At 37.0% G+C, this 27,772-nt stretch overlaps 1 protein-coding gene across 3 annotated transcripts in view; it reads right to left on the bottom strand.

Moving 5' to 3' along the window:
* Positions 1 to 27,772, bottom strand: part of COL28A1 (collagen type XXVIII alpha 1 chain) — an 83,367-nt gene that overhangs the window by 31,075 nt on the left and 24,520 nt on the right. For all 3 annotated transcript variants that reach the window (XM_027799819.2, XM_055709746.1, XM_055709745.1), the window contains 14 exons: positions 27,518 to 27,562; positions 24,903 to 24,956; positions 15,692 to 15,760; positions 14,121 to 14,189; positions 12,619 to 12,687; positions 11,624 to 11,692; positions 9,965 to 10,033; positions 9,162 to 9,230; positions 7,746 to 7,814; positions 6,636 to 6,707; positions 4,657 to 4,725; positions 4,021 to 4,092; positions 3,308 to 3,376; positions 416 to 484 (listed from right to left, as the gene is read on the bottom strand). In XM_027799819.2, coding sequence (XP_027655620.2) covers positions 416 to 484; positions 3,308 to 3,376; positions 4,021 to 4,092; positions 4,657 to 4,725; positions 6,636 to 6,707; positions 7,746 to 7,814; positions 9,162 to 9,230; positions 9,965 to 10,033; positions 11,624 to 11,692; positions 12,619 to 12,687; positions 14,121 to 14,189; positions 15,692 to 15,760; positions 24,903 to 24,956; positions 27,518 to 27,562 — 933 coding nt within the window. The remainder of the gene's footprint in view (positions 1 to 415; positions 485 to 3,307; positions 3,377 to 4,020; positions 4,093 to 4,656; positions 4,726 to 6,635; positions 6,708 to 7,745; positions 7,815 to 9,161; positions 9,231 to 9,964; positions 10,034 to 11,623; positions 11,693 to 12,618; positions 12,688 to 14,120; positions 14,190 to 15,691; positions 15,761 to 24,902; positions 24,957 to 27,517; positions 27,563 to 27,772) is intronic.

The following is a 27,772-nucleotide window of genomic DNA, read 5'->3' on the forward strand; positions in this document are numbered from 1 at the left end:
AAAAAGAAAAGAGGTTTACTAGTACTAGGAAGGTTCCTGGTTTCAGTCTGGAAAGTAGATCACAAGAATGGTACCTTTCCCAAACACTGAAGTAAGTCTTCCTAAATATTTCTTTATCACGAGTGGCAGAAGGCTTGTAGAAAGTTTCAACCCAGATCATGACTAACAGAAGTACAATGCGATATAGAATGTATCAGAGGGGAGGAAATGAAAGCTGCAAAGTAAAAGGAAATACATCCAGTTTTTGCAGTAGAGGACATGGGTTCTATTCTAGATACTGCACTTTCCAGTTTGTTCCTAAATAACGTAGAAAGGTGAGTGGCACTGTTCCCTAATGACACCATATTATTCTGATTAGTTAAATGAAAGGTAATTCCAAGCAGCTATTTTCTATTTTTTGTCTAAAAACTCCTACCGTTGGTCCCATTATTGAATTTCCAGGAAGTCCATCATCGCCCGGGGGCCCCTTGGGACCTGGATCCCCCTATCCAAAAAGAAAAAAATCCAAAACCATAGTCGTTATTTTCAGTTTTAATTTCCAAAGTTTTACAGAAAAGCACAAGTATTCAATCCTTTCTGATAGTGACAATTAGTGAGCCAGGTAATATGAAAGCAGTATTTCACAGCATTTCTACAGGAAGTTATACTACCCTGATTCTGACCTCTCTTGTGCTTCTCTGCAACTGCATCAAATGGTTTGTTCTTTGATGGCTTTAGTTTTCATTTGTCATTAATTTTGATGAATAATTTGATGGCTTTAGTTTTCAACTGAAGGTTGAATATCTTAATTCAGTGTCAGCAGCCAGATTCACCTGCGGCTTCTGACTGCTTTTGCCCACACAAGCAAGGCTGCATAACCTAGTTTCTGCCAGAGCACAGAGAGAACAGCAAAGAAATTCAATGATAAATGCTGACACAGAGTATGTTTTGAAAGGCTACAGATACAATGGTGTAGCACTTCAAAACTGCAAGCTCCACAGTCTGAAGACCCAAGAAGAAATTTGAGGTTTTCCTCAAATATTACCCAGTACCAACGGCTTGGTTATCTTAGCTCTGTCAGTGGCTTTCCTGGAAAGCAATCAGGCTTAGAATTCAATTCCTCATGTTATCCTTTCACAGAATAAAATTTGGCTCCTTCTAGTGTTTAATCTATGGCAACAGATGTTTAACTTTACATTAAGGACCTTAAAAAGAAAATTTCAATTTTCAGTAAAACTTTTGCAATTTTTAACACTAGCGAGAACGACAGGCAGTATTTCAGGAAACATTCACTAGGGAATGCAGATCAAATGTTTTACCGAAAACACCAAGCAGCTGTAACCATGAAAAAGGAATATGAGAAAAAACAGCTATCTAATGTTCCTGTCTCCGTATTAGTAACAGCATAATGGTTGTCAAGGGAAATAAAACTCTAGTTGCCAAACGTGGGTGTAGCTTAAAATAAATACATTTCCAATGGACACAACCATGGCTGTCCAGGAGTCAAGACCTCTAGCAATCACCCACTACTACATCAGATACTTAGAGATGTACTAAAAAGACCTAAGACCATGGTAACTTGCAGCTCTGAAAAACATGCAGATTCCCTACATTATAAATTTATAATGTCTGGCTTCGCTACTGCAGGTACCAGGATGTTCCAAGAACACAATTACTATTAATAATTATACTTTCCACAGGGGAGAGGGAAAACAGAACAGACCTGTGTAGCCTGTTACGTTATTGAGCAATTGCCAGAAACACAGCAGGTATATGTTTAAACAAAGAAATTATTACGGAGCTCAAGAGACAAAGTTTTGTATATTTTCTAAAAATCAACTTGCATTTTGTAATTACCCAAAATACTTGTTTTCTCACATCAGCCCACACACATAAAAGCCCTGATCTAAAATGTAATAAAGAGTTTGGAAAAACTCCTACAGACTTCAGTAGATTTTGGATTGTGGCCAGTCTTCTGTGGAAGTGATATGAACTGTACCAAACAGAATAAAATCACGAGTGAAAAAGGCAATAAAATCTACAATGGTTTTATCTTTATAGCATGAATTTTATCAATAAACAACTGACCACTTCCTGATCTATTCAAAGGTGTCACAGTAACCAGGAAAATGTGAAGAAGGGTGAGACCAGTGCAGTGCAACCTGTCTTCATACAAGTTGTGCCTACAGTGTGCCACTTATTTTTTCCTGACATCAAGTTTGGCACATTATTACGGTTTAAAACCAACATAAGAGATATGAGCACCTCACAATCCTCTCCTTCCTTTCTCCTCTGTAGCTGCATTTTTACTTCGGGTGTACCCTAAGCTTCCTGTGTTCCTTTCTTCCTTCCACCTCCATGCACAAACAGGTCCGAACCCCATCCTAGCCCTCTGGCATGCCCTGTTGCCAGGCTGATGTACGTACATTACAATACATTGTATGCATAATACCTACATGTGTTTTCTGGGGGGTGGGGGGGCCCAAGTTATTAAGGAAGAAAAACAGGGATGAAATTACTTCAGAGTGATAGGATGTACATTAGTGATTCCCCTACCCTGAAAAATATCACCGAAGCTGAAAAGCATCAATTAAAATTGAAGTTAACTGACCTATTATAAAACCAGCCACTACTGTATCTTAAAATAAAACCGGGGTGATAGGAAATTTTCAAATGTTTTTAAAACCTGCAAAGTTAAGCTTTACTGTTGCTGAATGTGCTTATTTTACTCAGTAGGACAAGTCCCACTCATTGCAGGTACATTTTCCCCATAGAGAAAATGAGGTGGATGTAGCTCCAGCTCTCTCATATATGACACTTCATTTAAAATAGTATCTACAGGCCAGTTCTTCACTTGGAAGTGACATACAAACATTCATCTCCAAAAAACATCTACTTCAGCATATAACTCCCTAGAACTATATACATATACACATTCCTGCAGGGATTTACTGCCACGTTCTGGAAAGCTTTAGTCTAAGAAACAAAATACACGGTAAATTTGAAGAAAAAAACCATAAAGACTTCAAAGTTATTAATTTCACAGGATAGGCCAAAACACAACAGAAATAGAATATGGATTTTTAATTTTTTTAAACAAATACCTTCAGGAGCCAGTAACACGTACTAAGCTCAGAATCCTGTTAAAAGGCCCCCAAACACTCTGTCAATTTTCAGTACTTTTCAGTCATTATTTCTAAAATTCAGTCATCTTTGTTACTACAAGGATTTTTAACTTCTTTAACTTATATGCTTTTAATTTTGACAGAAATGTGCACTAGAAATTTTCCAATCTCTGGTCTCCAGCAAACACACATCAGATAATCACCTTTGGTCCAGCAGGTCCCCGAACAGATGGTCCAGCAACACCAGGTTGCCCTCTCTCTCCTGGTTCACCCTGTTACAAAATGGTATCATCTAGATTTAAACAGATAGTTTCATCTTCTGCACAAGTAGCAAAAGGTTTTGTCCACACTTTATATTCTAAAAAATATATACTATATAGATCCGCCTATCAAATAGACAATAGTTTGGAAAAACCATAAATCAACTAACTTACTGTTCCCGTGAAGGCTGGTCCAAGTTACAGGTTTTAAATAACTATTGGTTGAAGTGTGTATTTAATTTCTTAACTTTAATTTTTCGTGTCCGGCTCACAAAACCAATGGAATACCCAGAGCACTTGTAATATTTCAATTCCTTAGCATTCAGAGTGACGTACTCACAAAATGAGGGAATAGAAAGTTAATGTTTCAAAGTAAAGCTTGTGAAATACCCATGGTTAGAATCACTTGGACAACTTTAATTCAGTTTCTTGATGCTCATGCATAACTGTAAGGTCTGTAATTATATGTTTACCTATTCTTTTTCTCCTTGGGACTTTTGTGTCATTCAGGACAGAGAATGGAAATATTTCTGCATTTCCTCTGTTCTGTTGAGTCTCCAAGCATCCGATGCTTGAGAAATTTGTACCTTACATAACTTCCATAGATTCTTTTATAAGATAGAAAGTGAAGGGTTATCCCGGAGGAACAAGCTTACTTTTGGTCCAGCTGGGCCTTGTACTCCTTTATAACCAGTCAGTCCTTGTGATCCTTTTTCTCCAGGGTCACCCTGACAAAAACAAACCTTTTTTTCTCAATCACAGCAAAGATTCATTCACAACTGGGAGATACACAAATAAACAAAAATACGATTATAATGATGCCCATAATTAGAAAAGTATTTAGATGCTCCACTTCAAATGAAATCCCACTCTGTTCTAGAATCTACTCCAAATGTCCTAAATTTAACTAGGTGGGGCATAAAAGCCGTTTGACAACTAATACATCTTTCCAGGCTTTTACTTTCATATTAAGATATCTAAACAGTTACCTAATTTCTCTTAGCTCCCTATCAGCATACTGAGACAATTTGCCTCCTCCTAACTTTAATGAAAACACTGTACTGAATTTTTCGGAAGTATTTACTACCCAATTAACTCTAGGGTCTATACTTACAGTCTGATTTTGCTGCACTCGGTCAGGCTAAGGAACACATCACTCTTTCTTACGTCCTTTAAAATCATCAGTTAAATTATAGTTGCTACTTAAGATATAACGAATGAAAAAATAGGCCAGAATCTAAACTCATAAAAATAGTTCGTAGTATTTCTCCAGTGTGCATGTCAAGCCATACCTTTTGGCCTACATCTCCTTTGCCCGGGGGTCCTTCTGGGCCTCTTGGACCTTGATCTCCCTTTTCCCCCTAACAGAGAGTAGATGGTTAATTAATTTACAGGTAGGTAATTTTATTGAACTAATACTTTTGTGAGAAACAATGTCTGCGTAAATGCTTTTCACCAAAATGTCAGTAAATATCCGGTTATTTTTTTCCTGCAAAAAATATTCTGCTTTCTTAAACCCCTTCCACCCTCCTGCTTTCATAGTCCTTATTTTCAGACATTTGTAATAGTACCATTTTCAAATGCATCCATCTATTGTAGGAAAAATTGCATGCATATACTTGTATGAGGCAGAGAAATGCTTGCAAAGTTTTCAGAAAAGGTCTTGGCTGACCAATTCTAAGAAAAACAACTTTTAAGAAGCAGTAATTTTAGGCAACTCTGCAAATATTTGCCAGAAGCATTACTTCAAATCATTCACAAATACTCCACATAAAACTTTCTATTAAGGAACATCATCTACAAACTATTTATGCATAATGTATGTCAGATTAGTGTACCAGAATGCCTGTAGATAATTCAGAAAGTGAAAAGTACATTAAATTGAAGTTTAAAAATCCATTTCTGATTTCAGTTGTGGATGGAAGTGGCACTACAGAGCCTGCTGTTGATAGGCATCAGCCGGAATCCCACTTCTGTAAGACAGCTAATGCCTGGAAGTAACTGCCATAACATCACTGTGCTCCTCACTGCAAGCATCAAGCTGTTCTTTGCACTGTCCTGGATATCCAACGTAGCTGCTCAGTACTAATATTTTCACTTATAACTAATTACGACAGTGAAGGTGACAGCACCAAGCTGATCTGATCATAAGAATAAAGGCAATATTCAAGAGAAAAAAACCCCATCATTCCCAAATATGAAAGCCATCTGTAACTTTTACCCAACATTTACTCTTAATTGTGATGCTTCACTCCCGATACACTGCGACCTTCACTTTTGAGCACTTATACAGTGGGTGATTTCAAAATTCAGAAAAATAATTTAAGCAGCAACAGAAATGCTACATATTTTTTCCACAGCGGAAGGCTTACTGCCTCAGGCTGTAGCTTTTCAAACCGGTATTTGCACTACCCTTGTAGACAAAAAATATGTGAAGCTCCATTCTTAATACATGTTTATTACAGCTATTCAGATATTTTCTGATTAAATACCTACAGTCAAAATATGCTGATCTGCTTAGTCTGAATCACGTTCAGTTCATCTATTCTACACATTGGCCAGCTGCTATGCCTCATGAGCTGCACAGTGGCAGTTTGGAGGCAGCTGGACTCTCAGTAGCAATTCAAAAAATAGCCAAAGCACTGAGTTCTGCTCACTCAGCAGCTCATTCTATTTGGAAAGAGTAAAATTAAAAGCCTCCATTTAACTTACTCTAAACGGACTATTTTGGGCACTCTGCTTTGCACCCCTCTAAATTCCTTTTCACCATTTTGAATTTATGCTTCTTTTTCCCAGTGTAGCAGAGTTGCTTTTAAAAATCTCAGAATGTCCCTTGGAATCAAGGAGCACTGGTTTCAGCTGTTTGTGACTGTTTCTGTACCAGACTGACAGGCTTCAGACACAGCTCACCACCCCACTAGATGCCCAAAGTCACATCATTTTGAGCATGACTTCTTGGTATCAGGAAAAATCTGAATAGGCTGTAAGGAACAGGCTAAAGACACAACCCATCTGTTCTCTAAGAAGATGATAAAATTTAGCAGTAGTCAGTAGCCCACAAAAAGCAGGGCAGCTAAATCAGTTGCAGATTCAGATGGTGGCCACTGTTAGTAGTTTGTTGGCAACATCTCAAGTAGCCCAGTCCCTTTTTCCTGGCAGAAGTATTGGCACATGCCCTCCCCCTGGATGAACGACTTGCCATTACATACCTGCAAATAACAGTTCTTCTTTCATCTATACATTTTACATGTGGTAAAATATATCTCCTTACCTTTTTCCCTGACTTCCCAGGCTCTCCTTGCACCCCTTTCTCTCCTGGGAGTCCTGTTAGACCTGGATCTCCCTTAAAGGAGAATAAATAAATAATTGTATCTGTATACTTCAATATATTCTTTATTCTGTAAAATGGATCTAACAGTGTGTTAAAATATTAATTAATGATATACAATATTTTTGCTCAAATAAAGATTGTTAGTCCCTGTAAGTTAAATTATCTATAGAGCCAGTAAACTTTTCTACTCATAAAATCTAAAATAATATTTTACATTTCTTTCCAAGCTCCCAACCCATTTCTTATACCCTGGTTTTGTGTTAAATAATTTCACACTTATTCAGTGAGTAAAAACATGACTGAATGCTGTTTGTTATTCCGTGCACAACAATATGATACAAATGAAATTTACTTCAAAGTAAAGTCAAATATCTGGGACTTCAGGAACAGTCAGCCAAAAATGCCTAAATGGAGTTGTTCGCTGGAAACTACCACATTGCTGGTTATACAAACTGGTCTAGGCATTACTTACAAGACTTGACACAATGAGTTGAAACTATCCATAGGAGCCAGTCCTGCCAAGCACTTCTTCCATGATCTTGGGAAAAATCACTAAAGACAACATGCCTGTGTCATCTTACCCAAGATTCTGGAAGCCCTACTTAAACCATTATGGACATGGTATGCAGTCTTCAAAATGGCAGCTGAAATGAAAGCTTTAGGTGTTTAACAACTCTTCTAACATGTAGGCATTATGACTACTACTGTCACACACACTTTTTTTTTTTTCTAAATCATTGCAGAGGAACAGAGGTACTAACGCTCTTACCAGGCCTTGAAATACCTCACCAGCTTAGAAAAGATGGGGGAAAACTCTGTTCCAGTTATAGCTGCGGTAATCATTTTAGGAGAGAGGGTGGGAGCTCTAGCACAGCATTTTGAGTTTAAAAGCTAAATCTGTGAGGTTAAGTGAATATCTATCACTGAAATTCTGTCTTATTTTGTTCATAGTCAATTTATATAAAAAAATCTTCTACTTAGTTTATCAGCAACTAGTGAAAGAATTAGAAGACCCTTGTAAAGAGCAGTTAAAAATGAAGATGGGCTCACTTTAAGTCCTTGTAAGCCAATTCCTGGAAGTCCTGGTTCTCCTTTTTGTCCAGGTTCACCTGGTTGACCCTAGTAACAAAAAAGTCTTTCGTTTAACAGAGGAACACAATTTAGCTTCACTCATCACTTGTACTATTTCACTAATTGCTTTACACATAGAAGTGGCTTGATGCTTTTTATGGGTCCCTTCCAACTTAAGTTATTCTATAATTCTATGATCCTAATTGGTCACGTTTTCAGCTAAGCAGTTTTTAACTGGAAAATTCTGTTCTTTAGAAATCCCAGTAACTTGTAGGACTGCTACTATTTTATTTAACCTCACAATGGGGAGAAAGCCTAAGTGAATCATTCCAACTTTCCCCTTTTTGTTTTAACACATTCTATTTTTTACTTCATACCGCCATAAGAAAAACTCTTTGGTCACTGAATGAAAAGTAAGTCCAAATAAGGAAAAATCAGAACTTCTGTTTAAGAGAAAGTTTTACCCCCACAATTCTTCCTTTCAGTAGTTCTAAAACAGTTAAATAAGTAGGAAATAAATTTTTCAATTTTGCTTTTCAAAATACTTTTTCACATTAGGAGAATTGTCCTCGTACAGAGCATGTTTCACAGCCACCTATTTTTCCCTACATTAATATTAAAGATTGCTGTTGTGACTGCTATTTACATGTCAAAGTAATGTCCAGATGAAAATGACTGTATTTCTCCCTGCTTTTGCTACAGTGACTAATGTCTTCCTTTAGTGAACCAAGGTGATTACAAAGCACATTTCTGCTTTAGAGTTCATCAGTTCATTCCACTTGCTCTCCTTAGTATTATTCCCCTTTTCTCCTCTGTAAGTGCTCACCTGACACTGTATTGCTCAAGGCTTGGGCTTTGACAGCAGTAATTGTTTATCCCACTATCCTGTTCTCTTCCTACTTTCCCCCCTTCTGTGGTGAAGAGTCAACTACCAAGTACACTTAAGCTCTTTTTTCTCTCCTAGTGTTTCTAACTTTGGCTTTGGTTCTTTCTCATGATAACCATGAAGGCTGAAGGCGTGGTGGGACTAGTCTTAAGTCTCAAAACCATTGTTGGTTTACATCTGTTTGGTAAAATACTTTATTTGAACACAATGTGTATGTAGTACCAAACTCATTTGATAAAAACATGTTTGATTTATACTTTGTTTATGAATTTCTGTTTATTTAGAACCTAAAATCCACATTCACAACGGTTAAGGGCTGACGTTAAACAGAAGCCAGCTGTATGTTCCATTTGAGGAACATAGGTGGGTTTCCCTCAAAGATTCAAAAGTGAATTGCTATCTCCAATGAAGAGTTACATTTTCACCTCATCAAACACACTCTTCAAAAACCAGGCGAAGACATGTTTCTTGTTGGTGGTATTTTTAAAAAATAATGTCTGAATCATTACCTTTGGACCTGGCAGGCCAAAACCTTTAGATCCTTTTGCCCCAGGGATTCCTTGTGGACCCTGTATACCCTACAAAGCAAAAAAACCCCAACAAAGCAAAGAGTTAGCGCATTACACTCTTTCACATCTGAAATTCACCATGCGTCCATCTTTCAGTTAATAATGATTTTATCTTATCTTTAAAAGAAAACAATTTGCTTGCCTGTCCTCAGGCTTAGTTCTGAGATCTTTATTTTATTTTTCCTTTGTTACTATCCTGTGGATTCCACTGATGTATCCAGGTGTAATGACAATTATTGTTTAGGGAGAAAACAAATGGGAAGTGTCTCAGTATCTGCATCTAAGCTCTGATTTGTTGGGATAGTATGGTGGAAGCATGAGCTCTTCTCTCCAAAAAACGAAACACTAAAAGATCTTTTGGGATGTTTCAGTTTTTCTGTATTCAACTGTTTAAGGCTGTGTTCGAACTTCAAAGGGCTTAAAATGCAGAACTGGCAGATTCTTACCTTATCTATAAGGTATATCTATAATACGTCATCATCTAAGCAATGAACCTGATTTATCTCCTATGCAAATTGTTATTCAGATTAGACCAATTTTCTGTTTGCTTGGTTCTAAAACCAGTCAAATCAGTTGGAATCACTTATATTTACAAGCTTTGCCTGAAGACTAATTTAATACTTTTTAAAGTGAAAAATCACTGTGAGATTTTTAACTTCTTCACATCAAAATTAGAGGTCTGACAAAACATAAAATGAAAACTACATGCAAATGCTCATTACACATCCAAAATGTAGACATACCTGGCTTCCTGGATTGCCTATTCCTGGTGGTCCTGCTGGGCCCTGTGGTCCTACTTGGCCTCGTTCACCCTGTACAAAAAGTATTCCCAAGAGCCAAATTGCAATAGTCCATGCTAGTTGATTAACATATTTAAATTAAACACAGAGCAACAGTCCCCAAGCTGTATTATCTTGAAGTTTGCTGCTTCTATTTGAGTTAAATGTGTTGGGAATACCTGAAAGGCTGCCTATGGCAAATGATCTAATAAAAATAATACTGCTTCCTACCTATGAACTATATCTCATTCATAAAATTAGCTGATCACAGCATTAACTCTATTTTTAGAAGGATCCATAGCTTATCTTTACATAGTGAGTTTAATTTTGAAGATTTTCTTCAAAATAAACAGTTTCTTGCAAAAATACTCAGAAGAAAAACTTGCAAGTCTAAACAGAGCAGCTAGAGAGTATTTCTGAAAAGACTTTGTCGCCTGGTATTGTAATAGTATGTACAGCACTTGGGGAGGGAATAGAGGAATTATGGCAGAGGGGATCATGGGAATAGAGGAACACGGGAAGGTCATGTGGGTATTCAAAGGGGCACAGACACATGAAAGTGCCAAAGATGTATGACACCAGTCCCTAGAAAACAAAAAATAATTAGTTTCACTTATGCCAGAAACACTTATTTACTGAAATGGTCGCAAACACTTACTGTCCTGGCCATCGCTGCATTTTTCCTATACGGATATGGGAATAAGGTGACTCATTCCTGCACAATCAATCTTCCTTTAACTAAGGACTCAAGCAAACTGGTCTGGCAGCTACTAAGCAAGCATCTCCCTCACAGACAGGCCAAATCATATCACAGCACACCACCCAGGTTGCTCTGAAGATTTTGGAGAGCCATTTGACTGGACAGTGATACGAGTAAGTTCAAGCTAAAACTTCCCACATCTGCAAAGCACTCCCTGCTCACTAAGTTGTCAACGTCTGTGGATGGAGTGCTGTCCTCTCCTCTCACTGAAGCTGTGTGGGGCAATGAGGAGAGCTGGAGTTGTGGGGACAGGAGGGAAGGAAAACAATGGGGAGCAGGAGGAGGGCTATGGCACTAAATCATGAGAAGGAAGATCCAGAATCACTGCCTCTGCTCTACAGGACATTCAGGCATGTTGCATCAGCCACACTCGGGATGCACAAGATACAGGTTGGAACGTCATCAGGCCAAGGGAATTCAAATTGTTCTGAATCCCTCTTTGGGGAACTGGGCACCGAAAAGCTAATAAATTTCAAAAGCTAGAGTTCTTTTGCCTGTTCCAGGTCCGTCAGATTACATGACTCAAAGGGGTTTTTACATATTTAAATATTTAAATAAAACTTTAAATATTTTAAATACAGTATTTCTGAAATAAATTCAGGATAAAAAAAGTCAATTTCTTCCCTCATACTCCCAGCTGTGCAGAATAGTCTTTAGTGCTCCCAGTTAACATTAACAGGCTCAGCTACTTGCATAGATGAGTGCAGCCTATGGAGCTGCACAGAACACTGTAGCATGGTTCCTCGGATTCCAGGTAAAACATACCTTTGTACTGTTGAGATATTGTGTGAATAATTAATCATTAATTTAACCATAAATATAATTAACTATAGATATAACTAGAAAAATACTCCGTGCCTTACCTTGTCACCTTTAATTTCTGGACCTGGTGGTCCACGAGGACCAACTACACCATCGAGGCCTTTTTCACCCTAGAAATATGTAACAGATTTATAACTGTATTTGTGAATTTATAAAGAACACCACCCTAGACAAACCGGTCATCACAATGTGGATAATGAGGAGAAAAGCATTCCTTCACAAACGAACAAGAAAAACAGTCAATGGAATTATCAGTATTAGAAAAAATCAATTCAGTTACAATTCATAACATGCTTCATCTGTGTTGTTGGACACAGGACTTCAAAAGGAAAAAGTGAAATACTATGAAGAAGGAAGCTAGATTTTGAAATTATGATAATGTGTTCACTAGTCAGAGAAAGCAGTTCAGGACCTGATGCAAGGACGCAACTAACATCTTTTCCATAAAAGGAAGAAAAATCTTTACTTAATAGTTCAAGGCTCTAGAGAATCTTGAAGCCACTAAAAAAGAGAGATACATTTTGACGGGAAGGCCAGTTGTGATTTAATCATAAATCTTTGCTTGCTTGTACTTATTTTTAAAAAAGGAATGTTCACATATATTAATGGAGCAAGCGCCCTTAATGAGCCAACTGTCCACAGAGACTCATACAACCCATCTTTTAGTTTCCCAAAATGGTAAGACAGAATGAAGACAGTTCCTGAATGTTTTCTTCCAATACAGAACAAAAGTAGGTAAGTAGCTTCTCAGAAGACAAATTAGCTCATTAATGCTATCAAAATAAGGTATTTTATTAAACACATAAATAAAAGAACCATTAACTTACTACTGTAAGAGGGACTGCATAACTTTTTTGTAACTATCTTGATAAAGTTTCTGAACTCAGAAGGATATTCAGAGAGCACAGTGATCCAGAAGACCAAGATCCATCAGCTGACATTTTATACCAGTGGAATGATCAGTGATCTTAAATATCTTAGACATTACTGCAAATTTGGCCCACAATATTAAAAAAAGTAATTTCCATAAAACTACCTTCTGGCCTGGAATGCCTTGTCCTGGAGGACCTATCTCACCTGGCAGACCATCAGGGCCACGTGGTCCCTGTAAGAAAAGAATCAGAGTCATAGAATTGTAGAACTGTTCAGGATGGAAAAGACCTTTAAGATCAAGTCCAACTGTTAACTTAGCACTGCCAAGTCCACCACTAAACCATGTCCCTAAGTGGTCTTTTAAATACCTCCAGGGATGGTGACTTCACCAATTCCCTGGGCAGCCTGTTCCAATGCTTGACCACCCTTCTGATGAAGAAAAATATATTCAGACTGTATCAGCAATTCCATTTTTTATTGACATTTTGTCTAACTTGCTAGTATAGGTTCTCGCAACTCTTATGACACTGGTAAGTAAAAATGCTCCCTAACTACCATCTGGCTGATCCCGGGCAATTAAAATTAAGCGTAGCAATCCTTAATTGGATGATTTAGATAAGAATAAGCTAATGTTGACATAGTGTGAATTACTTAATGTCTAAAGAGTGTACCCTTAAAACTCAAATGAACCTGTAGATTAATTTAGAATAAATATATTTACCATTGTGAAATTTAGCCCCTAGAATTTCATGATTTTCATAATGAAAATAATTAATTTGAACATAGGTTTTTCATACAAAATGGCAAGTTAAACACACATAATAAGAGAATGCCAATTTTGTTTTAAATAAGTATAGAAATAATTATCTTTGTAATACCTTCTGATTCAGCTTTCATTATTTAAAACTAATAAAGAGTTTTTAGGGATGATCTTAATTAAGCAAAATGTTTCTACATTTTTTTTGGAGAAAAAATAGTCTTTTAGAACCACAAAGTGACTTTCAAAAATACTATCAGAATGAATCTACTACCCATCCACGTTTTTGGCTTCTCAAAAACCCCCAAAAACTCAAAGAGATTTTTAATGAAATACACAAGAAAACCATACATTTTAGGAAGAAAAAGCAGCCAGTGAGCACTAACTCATTGTTACAAAAAGCCTGGTGAAGTTCTGTAATTCAGAAAATAAAGATATAATTAAAAGCATATGATATGGGTCTTTGGTTTTCACGCAATCCAAATTACACAAAGGCCACGAGGAATGTCTCAGCTCTTGAATTTTTATCTCCTTAAAAGCTGATTTTAGGCAATTTTAAAAGGTTATCCTAAACTCAGACAACTAGGGGTACAGCTATTTATATACAATTCCACGTATTTCAGAAAACTGGATACTGCAGTCCTGCTCACATAGACAAAGCAATTTTTTATTTCCCCCAAACTTGTTTAGGCATGGCTTTACTATCCTACTTGGGCAAGCCACATGGAATTACTGTCACAATATTGAGCTGGCATAGCTGAACACAGTTCTGCTGCTCCAGACCATGTACGAAGTGGTTTATGGAATCAGTAGCCGATATAGCTGCTGTCAACCAATTACACTCATTAAGACTTATTTTATTATATTTCTACTTCCAATACATCTGACTTCCAATATCACTGACTTACAGGTAATCCTGGCTCACCAATTCCAGGAGGTCCTGTCAATCCAATTCTGCCTTCTGGACCTGGAGCACCCTTGTGAAAAAGAATATTAGAAAATTCAATCCTAATTCAACTCAATGCTTTTGAAAAGTGTAACATTTACATATAGATGACAATGAATTCACCAGAAAGGGCTGAAATCAAATGTATGATATCTCCTGATGTAAAAAAAAAGCATAAATAACAATTCAGAAACATTTGAAAGTATCTTTTGATTAATACTTGGAGGACTAGATTACATTCCAACCCTCATGCAAATAGCAAAGGGGTGTTAACGCTTTGTTTTGGGGTAACTGCTTAAAAGTGCGGGACCTGAGAAGATGACGAGGATGAGGGAGTGAAGTCAGGCTAAACTGGTTGCAGTACAACACAACCATGAAGCAGGAATGCTCAGGCTTAAAGAAACCTCACCACAGCCTCTATTTAGGCCCTTGAATTGAAGCCTGCTTCACTGGAATATGGGATTGCATGGGAACTCCAGGAACTTCATAGTTTCTGTAACTTCTTTTTCACAAGGTATCACAATCTCACAATTCCTCCATTTTACTGAGGACTATGTGCTTCAAGGATAAGAGCACAGAAGATGTTTCTCTCTCCTCAGAGTAGTACAGACACTGGGAGTGACATTCCTTCCCCATAAACTATTTTCCCTTTTGGAATGACCCAAATGTTGCTCCTTTTACATGGCAAATTACTAGTTTCTGAGCTATATAATCCCTCTCTATGTTCCAGGGTCTGCCCCACTGCACAGAAAATATGCAGGAGTTCAAGGAATATACAAATTAGAGTGGTAAAAGCAAAAAAGCACAGGTATTTTAGACACTGGCACTTAGCTCCAAAAAATAGGGGGAAAAATGGCATAAAGCAACACCAAAGACTTAGCAGCCAGAAGAACTAGAGTGAGATCTAGTTCTGCCCAGTTCAGATTTCTTTGAGTCTGAGCTGTAGGTCTCTGACAAAATTCTTATAAACCAAGTAGTTATATTTCCTATGTGGACCTTTTGCAGTTTTCCAAAAGGAGATCTGGCTGGCCAGCATAGGCCAACATGACTTTCCCAAATTAGTAAGACAGGATTCCACCTTCTAGTCTTTTGCAATAAAAGGTAAGATTGCTGCATGAGAGAGAGAATTTTATAACCTATAAGAATATCTGTTCCCTAGAAATAACAAGGCAAATCTGTCACTTGATTGTGTATCATAGTAACTGAGATGTATTTCTATGCCTTGAAGTATGGTTTACTCAGTAGTGCAAGTATTTGCTAGTGCTTGAAAATGATCTCATATATTTAATCCCCATTTAAATGGCATTATTTCTGACTTCTATTATATTAATGGGATCGTAACAAAAAATTAAGAGTTGCTGGAAAGGCATGTCTGTTATCTCCATCCTATGCAAATACAAAACCCTCTCAATACTGTATCAGTTTTACATTTAGATGATAAGAGTTTGACTTTATAAAACAGCAGGTGAGAAGTTTCACTCAAAACATGACTGCCCATAGCTGGCACTTTAACAGACATATTACTGAGAGTACCTTGGGTCCTGGCTCTCCAACACCAGGGAGTCCTGGAGGACCATAGGGACCTAAAGGGCCTTGCTCTCCCTAAAGGAAAAAAAAAAATGGAAAGAAACTATTAATGCAAATAGAATCTTAAACAAATTCTGTCACTGTCTTTCCACAGCATCATTTAGGGCTACAGAAATATGTTTCTAAAGTAAAACCAAACAAACAAATTAAAAAAACCCCAAAACCTGTTTTAAAGATAAATGTTTACATTAGGAGCAGAGTTAATATCCTGGCCATACAAGTTGCTGGGACAGATAATAACATTCTAAAGCAATTTCTTTATATGCATCAGGAAAGACACCTGCCACTAGACCAGGTTGCTCAAAGCTAGATCCAAACATCCAATATTTATGTTTCTAACAAAGTCAACACAGTCACACAATTATTAAACAGGCTTTTTACAAAAATGTGTTTATTTTCTGGGGAGGTATTTGTATTTTGGGGGTTGACATTTTGTATATACCAAGAAATCCTATAATGCTGAGTTCTGAAACTTTTCAATGAAGATTTATGCACTTGAGAGGTCAATGGAAGTGTAAAAAATTACTTCCAAGACAGGTATTTCTCCAGAAATCTTCCTGTTTGTAATATGCCAAAGCATGAATTTCAAGAATGGGAATATAGAGTGAAAGTAAATGAACAGATTATCCTTGAAGCTTAATTTCTGATAACTACACACTTGGAGTGCTGCTACTGCATCTTTAAACCTAGAATAAAGTGGAACTTGATGCCCAGTCTTAAATTCATTCCATTACAGGACAACATGATGATCTGAAGAGCAGCTATGAAATTCAATGCTTATTCAAAATAGAAGATTTTATAGCACGCCTTCATAATCTAATAAATTAATACAGCATCAATAGGAAATAAGTCTTAAAAGGCAGAGAAGGATCAGAGAAACCTGGTAAAACTTAGCAGAATAGTACAAGTATCTCCACATAGCACACTGATGGGGTACTAGCAGCACTGACATTGCTTTAATGTGGATTCTTTGTGTGAGTAGCTGTTGCCAAAATACAGAATATAGCAAAGTAGTTTACTGTATTCCTAGGCAGACCTGGGTTTCCTAATAATATTTTCATGAAGCCTTTGGACCAGAGTCACAATAAAGCCAATTAGAAATGACCCTTTTTGTTCCTAGGTGTTTTCCTCCTGTGTTTGTTTTGAAACTGATCAAACAACAACAAAAATTCCTCAAATGGTCCATCTTCTAGACTTCCAGTTCCTTCATGGGATTAATTTGGCATTGAACAAACTGTCCTTTTAAAATCAGCTGATCAAAAATTATCGTTATTAATTGTTTCCCACCAGCAGGAAATTTAGGGAAGGCCAAGAATAATACAGTCGAAGCTTGCACTTATCTCCTCTTTAACTCTCCTTCCAAACTCTGTTTTTAAGTTAGCTGAATTTCAGGGCTTTTGGGGCTGATTCTGTTTAGACAAGTTGCAGAAATATGTAAGGAATTGTTTCATACTATTTCTTTAGAAAATAATATATACAAAAAGCAACATTTTCGGAAGGGTTTTAGTAACTTAGAAGCCTCCATTTCATTTCCAACAGTAGTAATTCAGCCTACTGAATTTCATTCATGCCAACAGGTCACAAACATCTAAGCATCAATTTGGCTTCTGACTGTACAACTGTATGTAGAATTACACTGGCAGAATGGTATCAGCAAAGCCACGGTGCTGCAGTTACACACACCCAGCCCCATGGTGTGCTCTGCTTCCAGGGCAAAATCATCCCCATGGCAGCTATACAAGTTAAAAAATGGTATTAAGGTTTCAGAAGAAAATTTTGCAAGCAAATTTCTCTGCATAGACACTCAAGGACAGATCCTTCTGCCACTTTTTACCCACAGTTGTGCTTCTTGCAAAGCTGGTCAGGATGCACAAAGCATGGGTTTTGGAAGAACGTTAGGCCAAGCACACCAACCTGGTGGCCAGGAAGCTTTGCCTTTCAGCCTACAGGCTCCTTTTACCTCACCACTGACTCTTACTTCAACAGCTCTCCACTTCACAAGCAACGTTAACAGATACAACTCCATACAGCTTCAGGGCCTGGAGACCAGTCTAGTTAGAGATGGACTTCCCCACTTCGAGGAAGATGTGCCTCAGTGAGAAAGAAATAGGCACAGGCTGCCAAGGGGCCAGGCAGTATGCTAAATATTAGCTGTTCAAATTCACAGTCCTCATTTCTTTTATGGAGAAGGCAGCCTGGGATCTCTTGTTATGCCATAAGGTATTAGCATGCCCCACAGTAGGAATGCAAAAGATACGCAAAGTGGAAAATATATTTTTAAAAAATCAGATAAAAAATAATAATAATTCAGCAGCGTGCAGCACCAGTATGTATAAGTAGGCTACTCTGGGCACAGCAAACACCACTAAGCATGTTGTCTCCATTTGTCAAAACTAAACCTCTGAAATGGTGTAGGAACTTGTTTCATTCTGAAAAACAATCTTTGATAAATACAGTATCATCTCTCAGCTGAAACAATAAACCAAACCACTTTGTTGTGTTTGGAAAGCATCTTCCAAATTTGTTGTCCTGTCATCCAAATGGACATTCTGTTTCATATCTATTTCTGACAGCCCCTGAAAGAACTTCCCAAGGACAGTAACTCTGAGGGACACTTCCTATTGCAAATCATTCGATCCTTCGCAAGTTCACCCACATGATAGAGCTGTACTAACATATGCACGGCTTTGAATACAGATGGGAGTTCTACTGAAGTTCATGTTTTCCCGAAAGCTCCTTTTTTTAACCATGATAAAAACATTACATAGTTTTCTTCCCAGTGACTGGTGTCATGTAATTAGCCTCGCAGCAGCTGCGGTAGTAAGTACTGGTGTAGGCAGCTCAAACAGCCCCTATGTTAAAAAACACGTAGGGTAGTATGAAAATTTTGTTCTGTTGAATGCTTTCTCAATGATAGCAGAGGATGCTTGAATATTAATGGAGAAAAAAATCCCACCTTCTACCACACAACATGCAAAACTTGGAAACTCAAACTGTTCAATCTATTTTAAAGATTGTATATTTCAAACTTCATATGGCTATTAGTAAGCCTGGCTTTTATCTTTTATGGTTTTGGTGTTACAGATAATGCAGAATTTATTGAAACCATAAAGTGCTGGCAATAATATTATTATCTCGATACACAGGAGGAAAACTCTGCTTTTCAATGTAGCTTCTTTGTCTAACACACTGCTCAAATTCTTTTTTTTCTCTCCTTATTGGAATTTTCCTTCAGTTGGCATCTAATATCAGTTAGATCAATGGGAAGGAAAATTACACTTGATCTGAGCTTAATATTTTTATATATTAAAACTGTACCATTTTAAGCTTGGAACACATTTAACACTCTGCTCACCCCGCCCCACCCACCCCAACAATAGTTTGCCATGTTATGGTGAGTATCAGTTAGTGCCAATATAAATAATTTTACTTTTAAGAGAGCACATACATATTGTGAGGAACACTAAGACACTGTATTTCAGTCTGTAATGTGATAATGATTAAGCTATAATAAAAACAATCTTTCAAATATAATTATTTTATCTTTAAAGTAAACATTGGCAGCAACAATGCAAGTAGATATATTTTAATAGATATTATTGGTATTTTGTATTTCTAAGCTAGCTGAGATACTAGGAACTACACTTCTTTACAGGGAAATTGGATTTTTCAGTCTCCTGGGAAAGATGTAACTTGCCACATAAGTAAGGAAAGAATTTATAAGTCATCAGAGAAGAAGGAGCACCCCTTAGCAGTTCATTCTGGGACACATTTTCAGGAAAATATGCAGTGATGGATTTTTCACAGAATTATCCCAAGATATCTTTATGGGAATAACTGTTTTGAATACACACATTCAAACTTAACTATTTCCTTAAAAGTCTGAATACACATCTGTTCATACAACTTTAAACTCGAATTCAGAATCTTAATATGCATATGAATTTTTCCAGAGAGGCTCTTACTATAGCAGTAGCTTTTAAGAATGTGTTGTTTTCAGTCTTTTCAGGAATACAGCATTGTTTCTAGAAACGTGTACTTCATTTCTAGTAGCTGGTCTAAGAGTTTAAACAAACAAACCCAATGACACTTCTGAAATTATAACCATAAGTACGCTCCCTGTTCATCACTTCTTTATGAGTGGAGCACAGGCCATGCCTATTTCCTGATTTTATTGCCCGGTTTATAATCTGTAACTGTATCATCCTCTTTGTAAATTGTCCACTGAAATTTGCAAATAGTCACTATTATTCCCCTCACTAACAAACACATTTTCAAAATTCTCTTGAATATAAACACTCTTATGGAAACTCACTGGTGCTATTGTATAGAATATATTGTTCGTTTTTTTAAAAATAAATTTTAGTTAAAGAGTTTTTAATAAATTAATGGAGACAGACACAAAATAAAGCCTACTATTTTGAATAAATCAATATACATGCATATTGAAAATTCATTTTTTTATCTAACACCAAGAATACTAGGGGAAAGTGGATGTGCACATTTTACATTGTTCAACCCAATAAAGTACTTCAACTTTGCAAAAATGCAAGGAGCAGAACGTTAGGGCTGAGAAATATGCTTGATCAAAATAAAGGGCATTATATTCCCTCTTAGAACTCTGTTTTCCAGAGAAATCATGGCGATTCTGTTTCATTTTTAGAGAGGAAACCAAGATGCATGAAGTCCTTTTGTGTTAGAATATTTGCATTTTTCCTGTTTTTTATTACTGTTGAAGGGCAAAGCTGTCTTCTGAAGAGAATATAACCACATAATATATGTAATAATAAATAAACCCAACAAAAGTATATGCAGTAGCCAGTTTGGATGTTATTTTACTGTATTAACCAATGCAGTCAAGAGATATGAAGAACATAAGTATGAAAATGGCAGGAAACGGGTTACTAGGAATGCTGGAAAAGAGATGGAATTCTCACAGGATAATGTTTCTGGACACTACTACTTACAACAGAATGTATCACATTTACAGAGCAAGTAAATATTTTCTTTCTATTAATAAAGCATACTAGCTTTACATCCTGTATCCCCTTTTGAAAGCCCGTGGCTTCCTGTAGTAACTTCAGCACGGTCTTTGAGAAGCAAACCAAGCAAAAGCAACCAAAACTGATTTAATCCCCAAATCACCTATTAACAAGCCATCTAGCCAGTCCCTGGCCACCTAGGCAGGAATAAAGGATATTACTAGAGCAGAACCAAGAGTGTCATGGTTCCTCTCTTTGCCAACTTTCTGTTTCTGGCACTTCTAGTCCTTCTCTTAGTGAGATAGTGTCCTCTGCGTTTTTGGAAATGGTTGTATCAGCCAGAAAAATTGTACTGTGGGCCACCCTTGCATTCTTAGTGAGATAAGGAACACATCTGAGTTCCTTGCTCCTATAAGCTGCAGTTTGACAAAAGTTGAGCGTCTGTACCTTAGACCCAGGGTTATAAATTGCTGTTCTGCAAGTTCAGTTAATTAATTCTGTGTGATAAAAGAATTACAAAATTTTTCCTATGGCATTTTTGTAATTTTCTTGACATGTTTTAAAGCTGAATGAGGTTTATGGTACACTTTGATTCAAGTTTTTGCTTTATGTTACAATGCAAATAATATGTCATGGCTGATGAAGCTGAAGAATGACTTAAAGTGAAGCAAATGTCTAAGAAATAAAGCACAGCTATGAATGATATTTTTTCCTGGTATTTTAAGTTAGTGAGGCAGAGAAAATAATGTAGAATTTGGCTTTAAAAACATAATTTTTCTTTTTTAAAATTATCATCTTTCTATTGAAACACTGCCAATAGGCAATAGAAAGTCAGTAGGACAGAAAACCAACAGAATAATCCCAGTCCTTTGCTCGTGACATGCTTGGGGAACAGGACCAAGATGACTGCTTCAGAAGACAGGAGATACACAGTGAAATAGCCAGTTCCCAACTCCTAACTGTGTCTGAGTGAAATGTCCTGTTAAACTCTACTGTTTTTCTCTTAAACTTACTGTGTTTTATACTGTGTTGTAGGTTTACTGTTAACATGCAAGTTCAGCATTTGGTTAAATGGAAATATACTTAATCAGGTAAATTAGTAATAATATAAGATGAGTTAATGTACTCTTTTTATATAGAAGTGGAGTTCAAATTTGCCATTTTAAATGCCTCAGCCTCTTTACGGAGAAGATTTGTATGTAAGGCAATCAAATTATTTAGATATGTTTGAGATGTTATAACTTTGCAGAAATGCAAATAGAGAAAACTTTTTCTAAAGTTTGCTTAGTAGCAAAAGCTAGTTTTAGTTAATGCCACACTGAACTGCATTCCGTGCAGGATACAGGCTGTTCGACATACTCATATGTGATTTGAAAAGAAGGTGAAAGCAAAGGGACAAAGTTTGCTTTTATATTAAAGAGGTTATTAAGTTAGTTATTAAAGGACTGACTGTGACGTGCATCAGAAAGGCTTTAAGAACTTAAGGATGTGATTCAGCTCCGTATGATCACTCCTAAACTTAGGTGTCTACATGGGAACAGGGTGGCTGAGTTCCTGTTGTAGTCAGTGGAAAGACTGGTAGTGCAGACAGTGGGACCGAGAGATTCAGCTCATTATTGGCAATATGATAAGGCAGTATTATGAAAAAGGATGGAAGCAGAGTACTGTGCAGCCAGTAAGACTTCACACTGACAGACCAGCCAGCAGCTTAAGAGAGAAGGTATGAAAATTTGAGTAATTTTTTGGGCAATGTTCCTGGACTCCATGCTACCTTGCTTCAGACAAGTCAAACTAAATTAATTGAAGCTGCAATGCCACCAACCCTCTCCTGCTGGTGGCTGCCAGAGCCAGTGCAGCCAGACAGCACACAGATGACACTGTCCCGAGCTGTGTCTGCTGCCTACGACTGCAAAGACAGAGAATGGGTATGGCACTGCCTTACAGAGGTGTGAGATGGACTGAGCTGGCCAGATATATGAGTGAACTGTAGACTTCACAAATGAGACCCAAAACAGCTGTAGGCTGAGCTTGATCTGGAGTTTACATTTTGAGAAACTGAATCTCCTCTTTCAAACCTCAACATGGCCCAAAAACAATGAATAAAAGGATTCAGTGGTGGTGTTCTGTGTTATGTCACATTTATACTAATGCCATGTAACTGCCTTTAGCTCTGCTATACCAGGGTGAAGTCACTAGTTAGGTCAAAAAGCAGAAAGTATTAGCATGGAAAGGCCACATTAGCAAAGAAACTGCACTAAGAATAGACATTTATTTTATCCAAGGCAGTTATAAATAACTGCCACTTTTCAGAGATATTGTATTATGTGCCATGAAAACTAATTTTAAAAGAGCAATTGAATAATTCTTCTGTAAGGACAAAAGATATTGGAAAGACTGCTATGTGTCTGAACCAAAAAAGGCCTTGACCTTTACTAGCTGAACGGGTGTTTATTAAGCTGTAAACAACCATTGATTATCTGTACTGATCATTACAAAATTTTGCACTTATCTCAAATAAGCTCCAAAATGCCAAAGGTTAGCCATGGCGTTAGGTATGGACAAGAGATAACCTCTAAACAGACATATGTTTCTGCTATATTCTACAAGTGTAGTTATCTAAGTGTATTTAGTTAAATATGTCTGGCAATATTCTTATTACGAGAGATGCCTGAGCCTGGGAAAACCTTGAGTATAGACTTTAAACAGCAGGTTGCAGAGTTGGAAGCTTGACAAAAGAGGGAACTAACTTTCTCACTGATACTGAAAATCTGCAGCTGAAGTATAACAAGACACCATAAATATATAAACATAGATGAATTCTAGAGAGAGCTGCATGTATTTTACAGACATGAAAGTGTGTGAAGAGACTGACAGGAGGACAAACAACACACAACAAATATGGTTTAGTGTATAATAAAAATATCTGGTACTACTATCTTAGACTCATCAGTGTGAAATGAGAGATAAAAAAATTACTGTCACGAGCTGTGCGGAAATTAAAGAGAGGCATGACTTTTCCACCACATGTATGAATAGCTTCTTTCAGACCCACCACCCTCTTTCTTCCCCCACTTCTGAAATATTCTGTAGCAGCTTTCCCCATCAGGCATTTTGTTGAGAAGCTGAAGAAATAAAAAGTATGAAAAAGCCTTTGCCAGGAAAAGGAAAATCATGATGGGCGCCAGTATTCCAAACTTTTTACCATAAACATTTCCTATTATCTAAATCTATTTCTGTGAATCTTCAAATGAAATTGTTGCCTAAGAAACCAAACATAAGTGTTTAAATATTGCATCTTTGGCAAACTGCTCTGTGTGAATTTAGTTGCCCTGTATAACTTAGATATGGCAGTGTATTAACCAGGCTATCAGTAATCCTGTGGTACAAAGTCTTTGTCATTAGACCCTACATTTTCAAACTGATACATGAAAGAGCTCTTTGTACCTAACAATGATGTTAATAACTGTCCCATGGGCAAGACAACTGTATTCACATGAAACAATTTCCCAAAGTTTTGCAAACCAGATGACTGCCTAAATTAATCAGATACTTTATCCAGCTGATTTTGCTTGACCAATTGTAGTTCATTAACTCTAAATGATCTATTTTAAATATAAATACCTTTATTTATAAATTGGTATTATATTGGTAAATACCTTACCAAATCTTACACCTCTACTGATTTCAAATTGTCTTGAGTTTTTACAGTACACAAGCAATTAAAAACTACTTTAAATACTCAATCTAAGGATTTTAACCACCATGTAGAATTACTTAAAATCTTTAAAGACAAGACATTTTAGTCAAAAATATTCTAGAAAAAAACTTCCCAAGTGATGGCAGAAGCCAAAACACATATTCAAGGTGATTTAAATTCCCACCTAAGTGCTGTGGCTCCAGACAGGTCCTTGGCAGCACCCGATTGTGGCCCTACAAAATGCTCTTGGATGCTCAGATGGGAGAATCGGCTATATGTGCCAATGATACCAAGCCTTTGTAGTATGATGACACTATAGTGTACCAAGCAAGTGGTGTACATTATCATCATGCAGAGGACGCCACCAACAAAAATCTACTGAGGAAAAAGTATAGTAGAGTATAAAGATTCTACACAGAGTTTCTACATCCTCTCTCCCTATATAAATAGCATCTACACATATACAACTACATCTTACCTTGCTTCCTTGAATACCTTTTGGGCCTGGATCACCTGGAGGTCCACTGATACCCTACACAAAAGTCAAAGTATAGAATGAGTTGCCTTTGAAGATGCATGTAAAGTTTCTTTTAAATTTGGCCTGAACGGGCTACAGTAAAACATAGCACAATGATAAGCTCTAAAGGACAAGAATTTTCTGCATCATATCTTGTGAAAGTGCCCAACACATTAAATATTGTTAATATCCAATAACCAGTGCTGGCAGACAGGATATCTTACTACTCCATGTGAATTTTAACTGTTTTACCTGAAACTTTCTGTTTCTTTCTCCTCCTATTCCTCACTTTGCCACATTTTCATATTCTTTCTTCTTCCCAAGTGAAAAAATCCAAGCTGTCCTGTCCTATTTACCTCCATTTGGAAAAAATCACTTCCCCTGTGTCTCTCTCTGATGATGAGCTGAGGTTAATTTTAATTCCCCTGGCATTACTACAACCATTGTGTCCCTTCACACAAGGAAATAATTAATGGCTCTTTGGAAGAGACAGAGTAGGTAAGGTACTCTGTCTGGAGTTATAAAGTTTGAGGAGATTCCTTCCCCAATACAGTGGCTGGTACAGAAACCAGAAAAAGGTAGGTCTGATTAGTTATGAAGAGCAGTAAGATCACAGGATTAATAGATTACACCCAAGTCTGGCATTAAAATGTTAACTCTTACTGGAACCCTCCAGTTCACTGCCTTGTGAGTTAGTGAACATCCCACTGGCATCTGCTGGGCTCCCCAGTTGCGTCAGACTGATCAATGTTGCAACAGCCACTAACAGAGCTGATAATCAAAATGAAGTGGAAGTTTCATAAAGTTTTTTAAAAGACTGGAGAAAAAAATAATCATGAGCTATCAAAAAAATAATACCACAAAATTACAGTTTATTATAACTTTATAAGCTATTTTTCCTGAGGAAAAAATTATAATTTTGATGTGAGATGGACAAATGTCCCAGCAGTAAAATGGTAATGTGGTTGAAGCAGGGTGTGCTAATAGAAATACATAATATATTCTGTTAATATAAATACATAAGATAAATCATTCTCAAGCTCATTGCATACTATCTTCCTTTTAGTCATTAAGTGGGTTGTGGTTCCCATGGTAATTACTTTGTTCTCATAGCTCAGAACTACAGTAAATCCTTGTAACCATTGATTAGTTCTCTGGTATAGTGGTACATTCATCTGTTTCTGTTTTCCAGCAATTAGGGTTGGTTTTTTTTTTGTAATCAATCTTTCAAACCTAAACTGAATGTAGACCATTGTAATATATAACAATATGTTACATTAAGCTCAAAACTGGAACAATGTAGGAGTAATTGCAGTGATGCTTTATATGAAAAAAAAAGAAGTTAATTTTGCCTTAAAAGAACCAGGTTATGTCATTGCACGACAATTCAGAGATGGCTTGCCTTGCAACAGCAGTTGCTGTTTTGCAGAGTGTGCAAAACTGAACATATATTGCATGGTGAGTTGAATTTATGTAGGGAAATGCTGGTGATCTGATTTGCCTCGTTAATTCCTGTAAAAATTGGCCAAAAATCTCTAAGACTCCATATGTTTCCATTTTTTAATAAACAAGAATAAACATCATCTTTTGGGGCATAGATCAAATCTTTACCAATTGCTTACAAGACAGAACTACTAAAGCATAAAACAATAGATTAATACATTTGTAGCATTATTGCATGTCCATTGCCAAGCAAAAGGAAAGCAGAAAAATATAATTTAAAAACATTGAAAATGGCATTTAGGACTAAATGTTCACACCTTAATACCACGCAACAAATTTCTGTTACCCTATCATGCCCCCATTATGTTTTCTTTCATATAACCCAGAAACAGGCTCAATAGTGGAGTGGGCAAGCACTGGCTGTCATCATTCCACATCGCCTATGGATCTACTAGGAGATTGGTAAAACTTCTTGAGATCTCTACTCCACACAGCAGCGATTTTTATATGTCTGGTACCAATTTTTTAATGGAAATTGCAAAGGTTTTAAGAAACACAAAGACAGCAATAACCCTTTTCTGCAACTGCAAAGAGAGAAGAGGACAAGCTGGACTTTTGCACAGATAACAAATAAATGACCACTGATCTGAGAGTGGTAACAATCTCTGCTCCTAATAACATTGAGGCTTTCTCTGACTCATTTCTCAGGTTTTTAAATAATTACTGCAGATTTTAGTCTCTCCAATAAATTTCAGTCTCTCTGGCTGCCTTATATTTCAGGAGGACTGTGTACAGACTTCCAAGATAAGGTGGATGCTGCCATGTAATATAAGAGGAATTTAGCATGTAGGGGTATAACAGGTCATGATTATACTCTTCAGGGTAAGAGGAGAACTCTGCCATTGGAGAGCCCAAGTGGGCCACACACCTCTGAATAGCTTTAAGCACCAGCAGCAGCCAAGATTTTTTCTTTGAAAATTAATTACAGAAGACAAAGATATGCCAGACTCTGCTGTCTTGGTGCCTCGTGCACCAAATATGTTGCTCTCCCCAGAGCTGACAGGTTGTATGTAGAAGAAACTTAGAGAATATAATGTGTTTTCTTTTTATTTGGTAGCTTTTAGTTCCCTTACCTGAGGTCCCCGAGGTCCCCTAGGGCCAAAAGGGCCTTCCAAACCCTGAGGAAAAATAAGATTCAGTTATCAGATTAACAGCTATTATCTGCTTTAAAGTATTAAAAACTGCAGTGTACATATCATGACTCATATCTCTGTTCAAGCATTTTCTAGGGAGTTTATTCTCTCTCCAGAGTACTGCTGTTCTCATTCTGTATTCAGTAATTGCCTGTTACATTCCATCCTCAGTATCTGGTTGAAAACAAGCATTGT

The sequence above is a fragment of the Falco cherrug genome, chromosome 4, assembly GCF_023634085.1.
Source record: "Falco cherrug isolate bFalChe1 chromosome 4, bFalChe1.pri, whole genome shotgun sequence".
Taxonomy (NCBI): Eukaryota; Metazoa; Chordata; class Aves; order Falconiformes; family Falconidae; genus Falco; species Falco cherrug.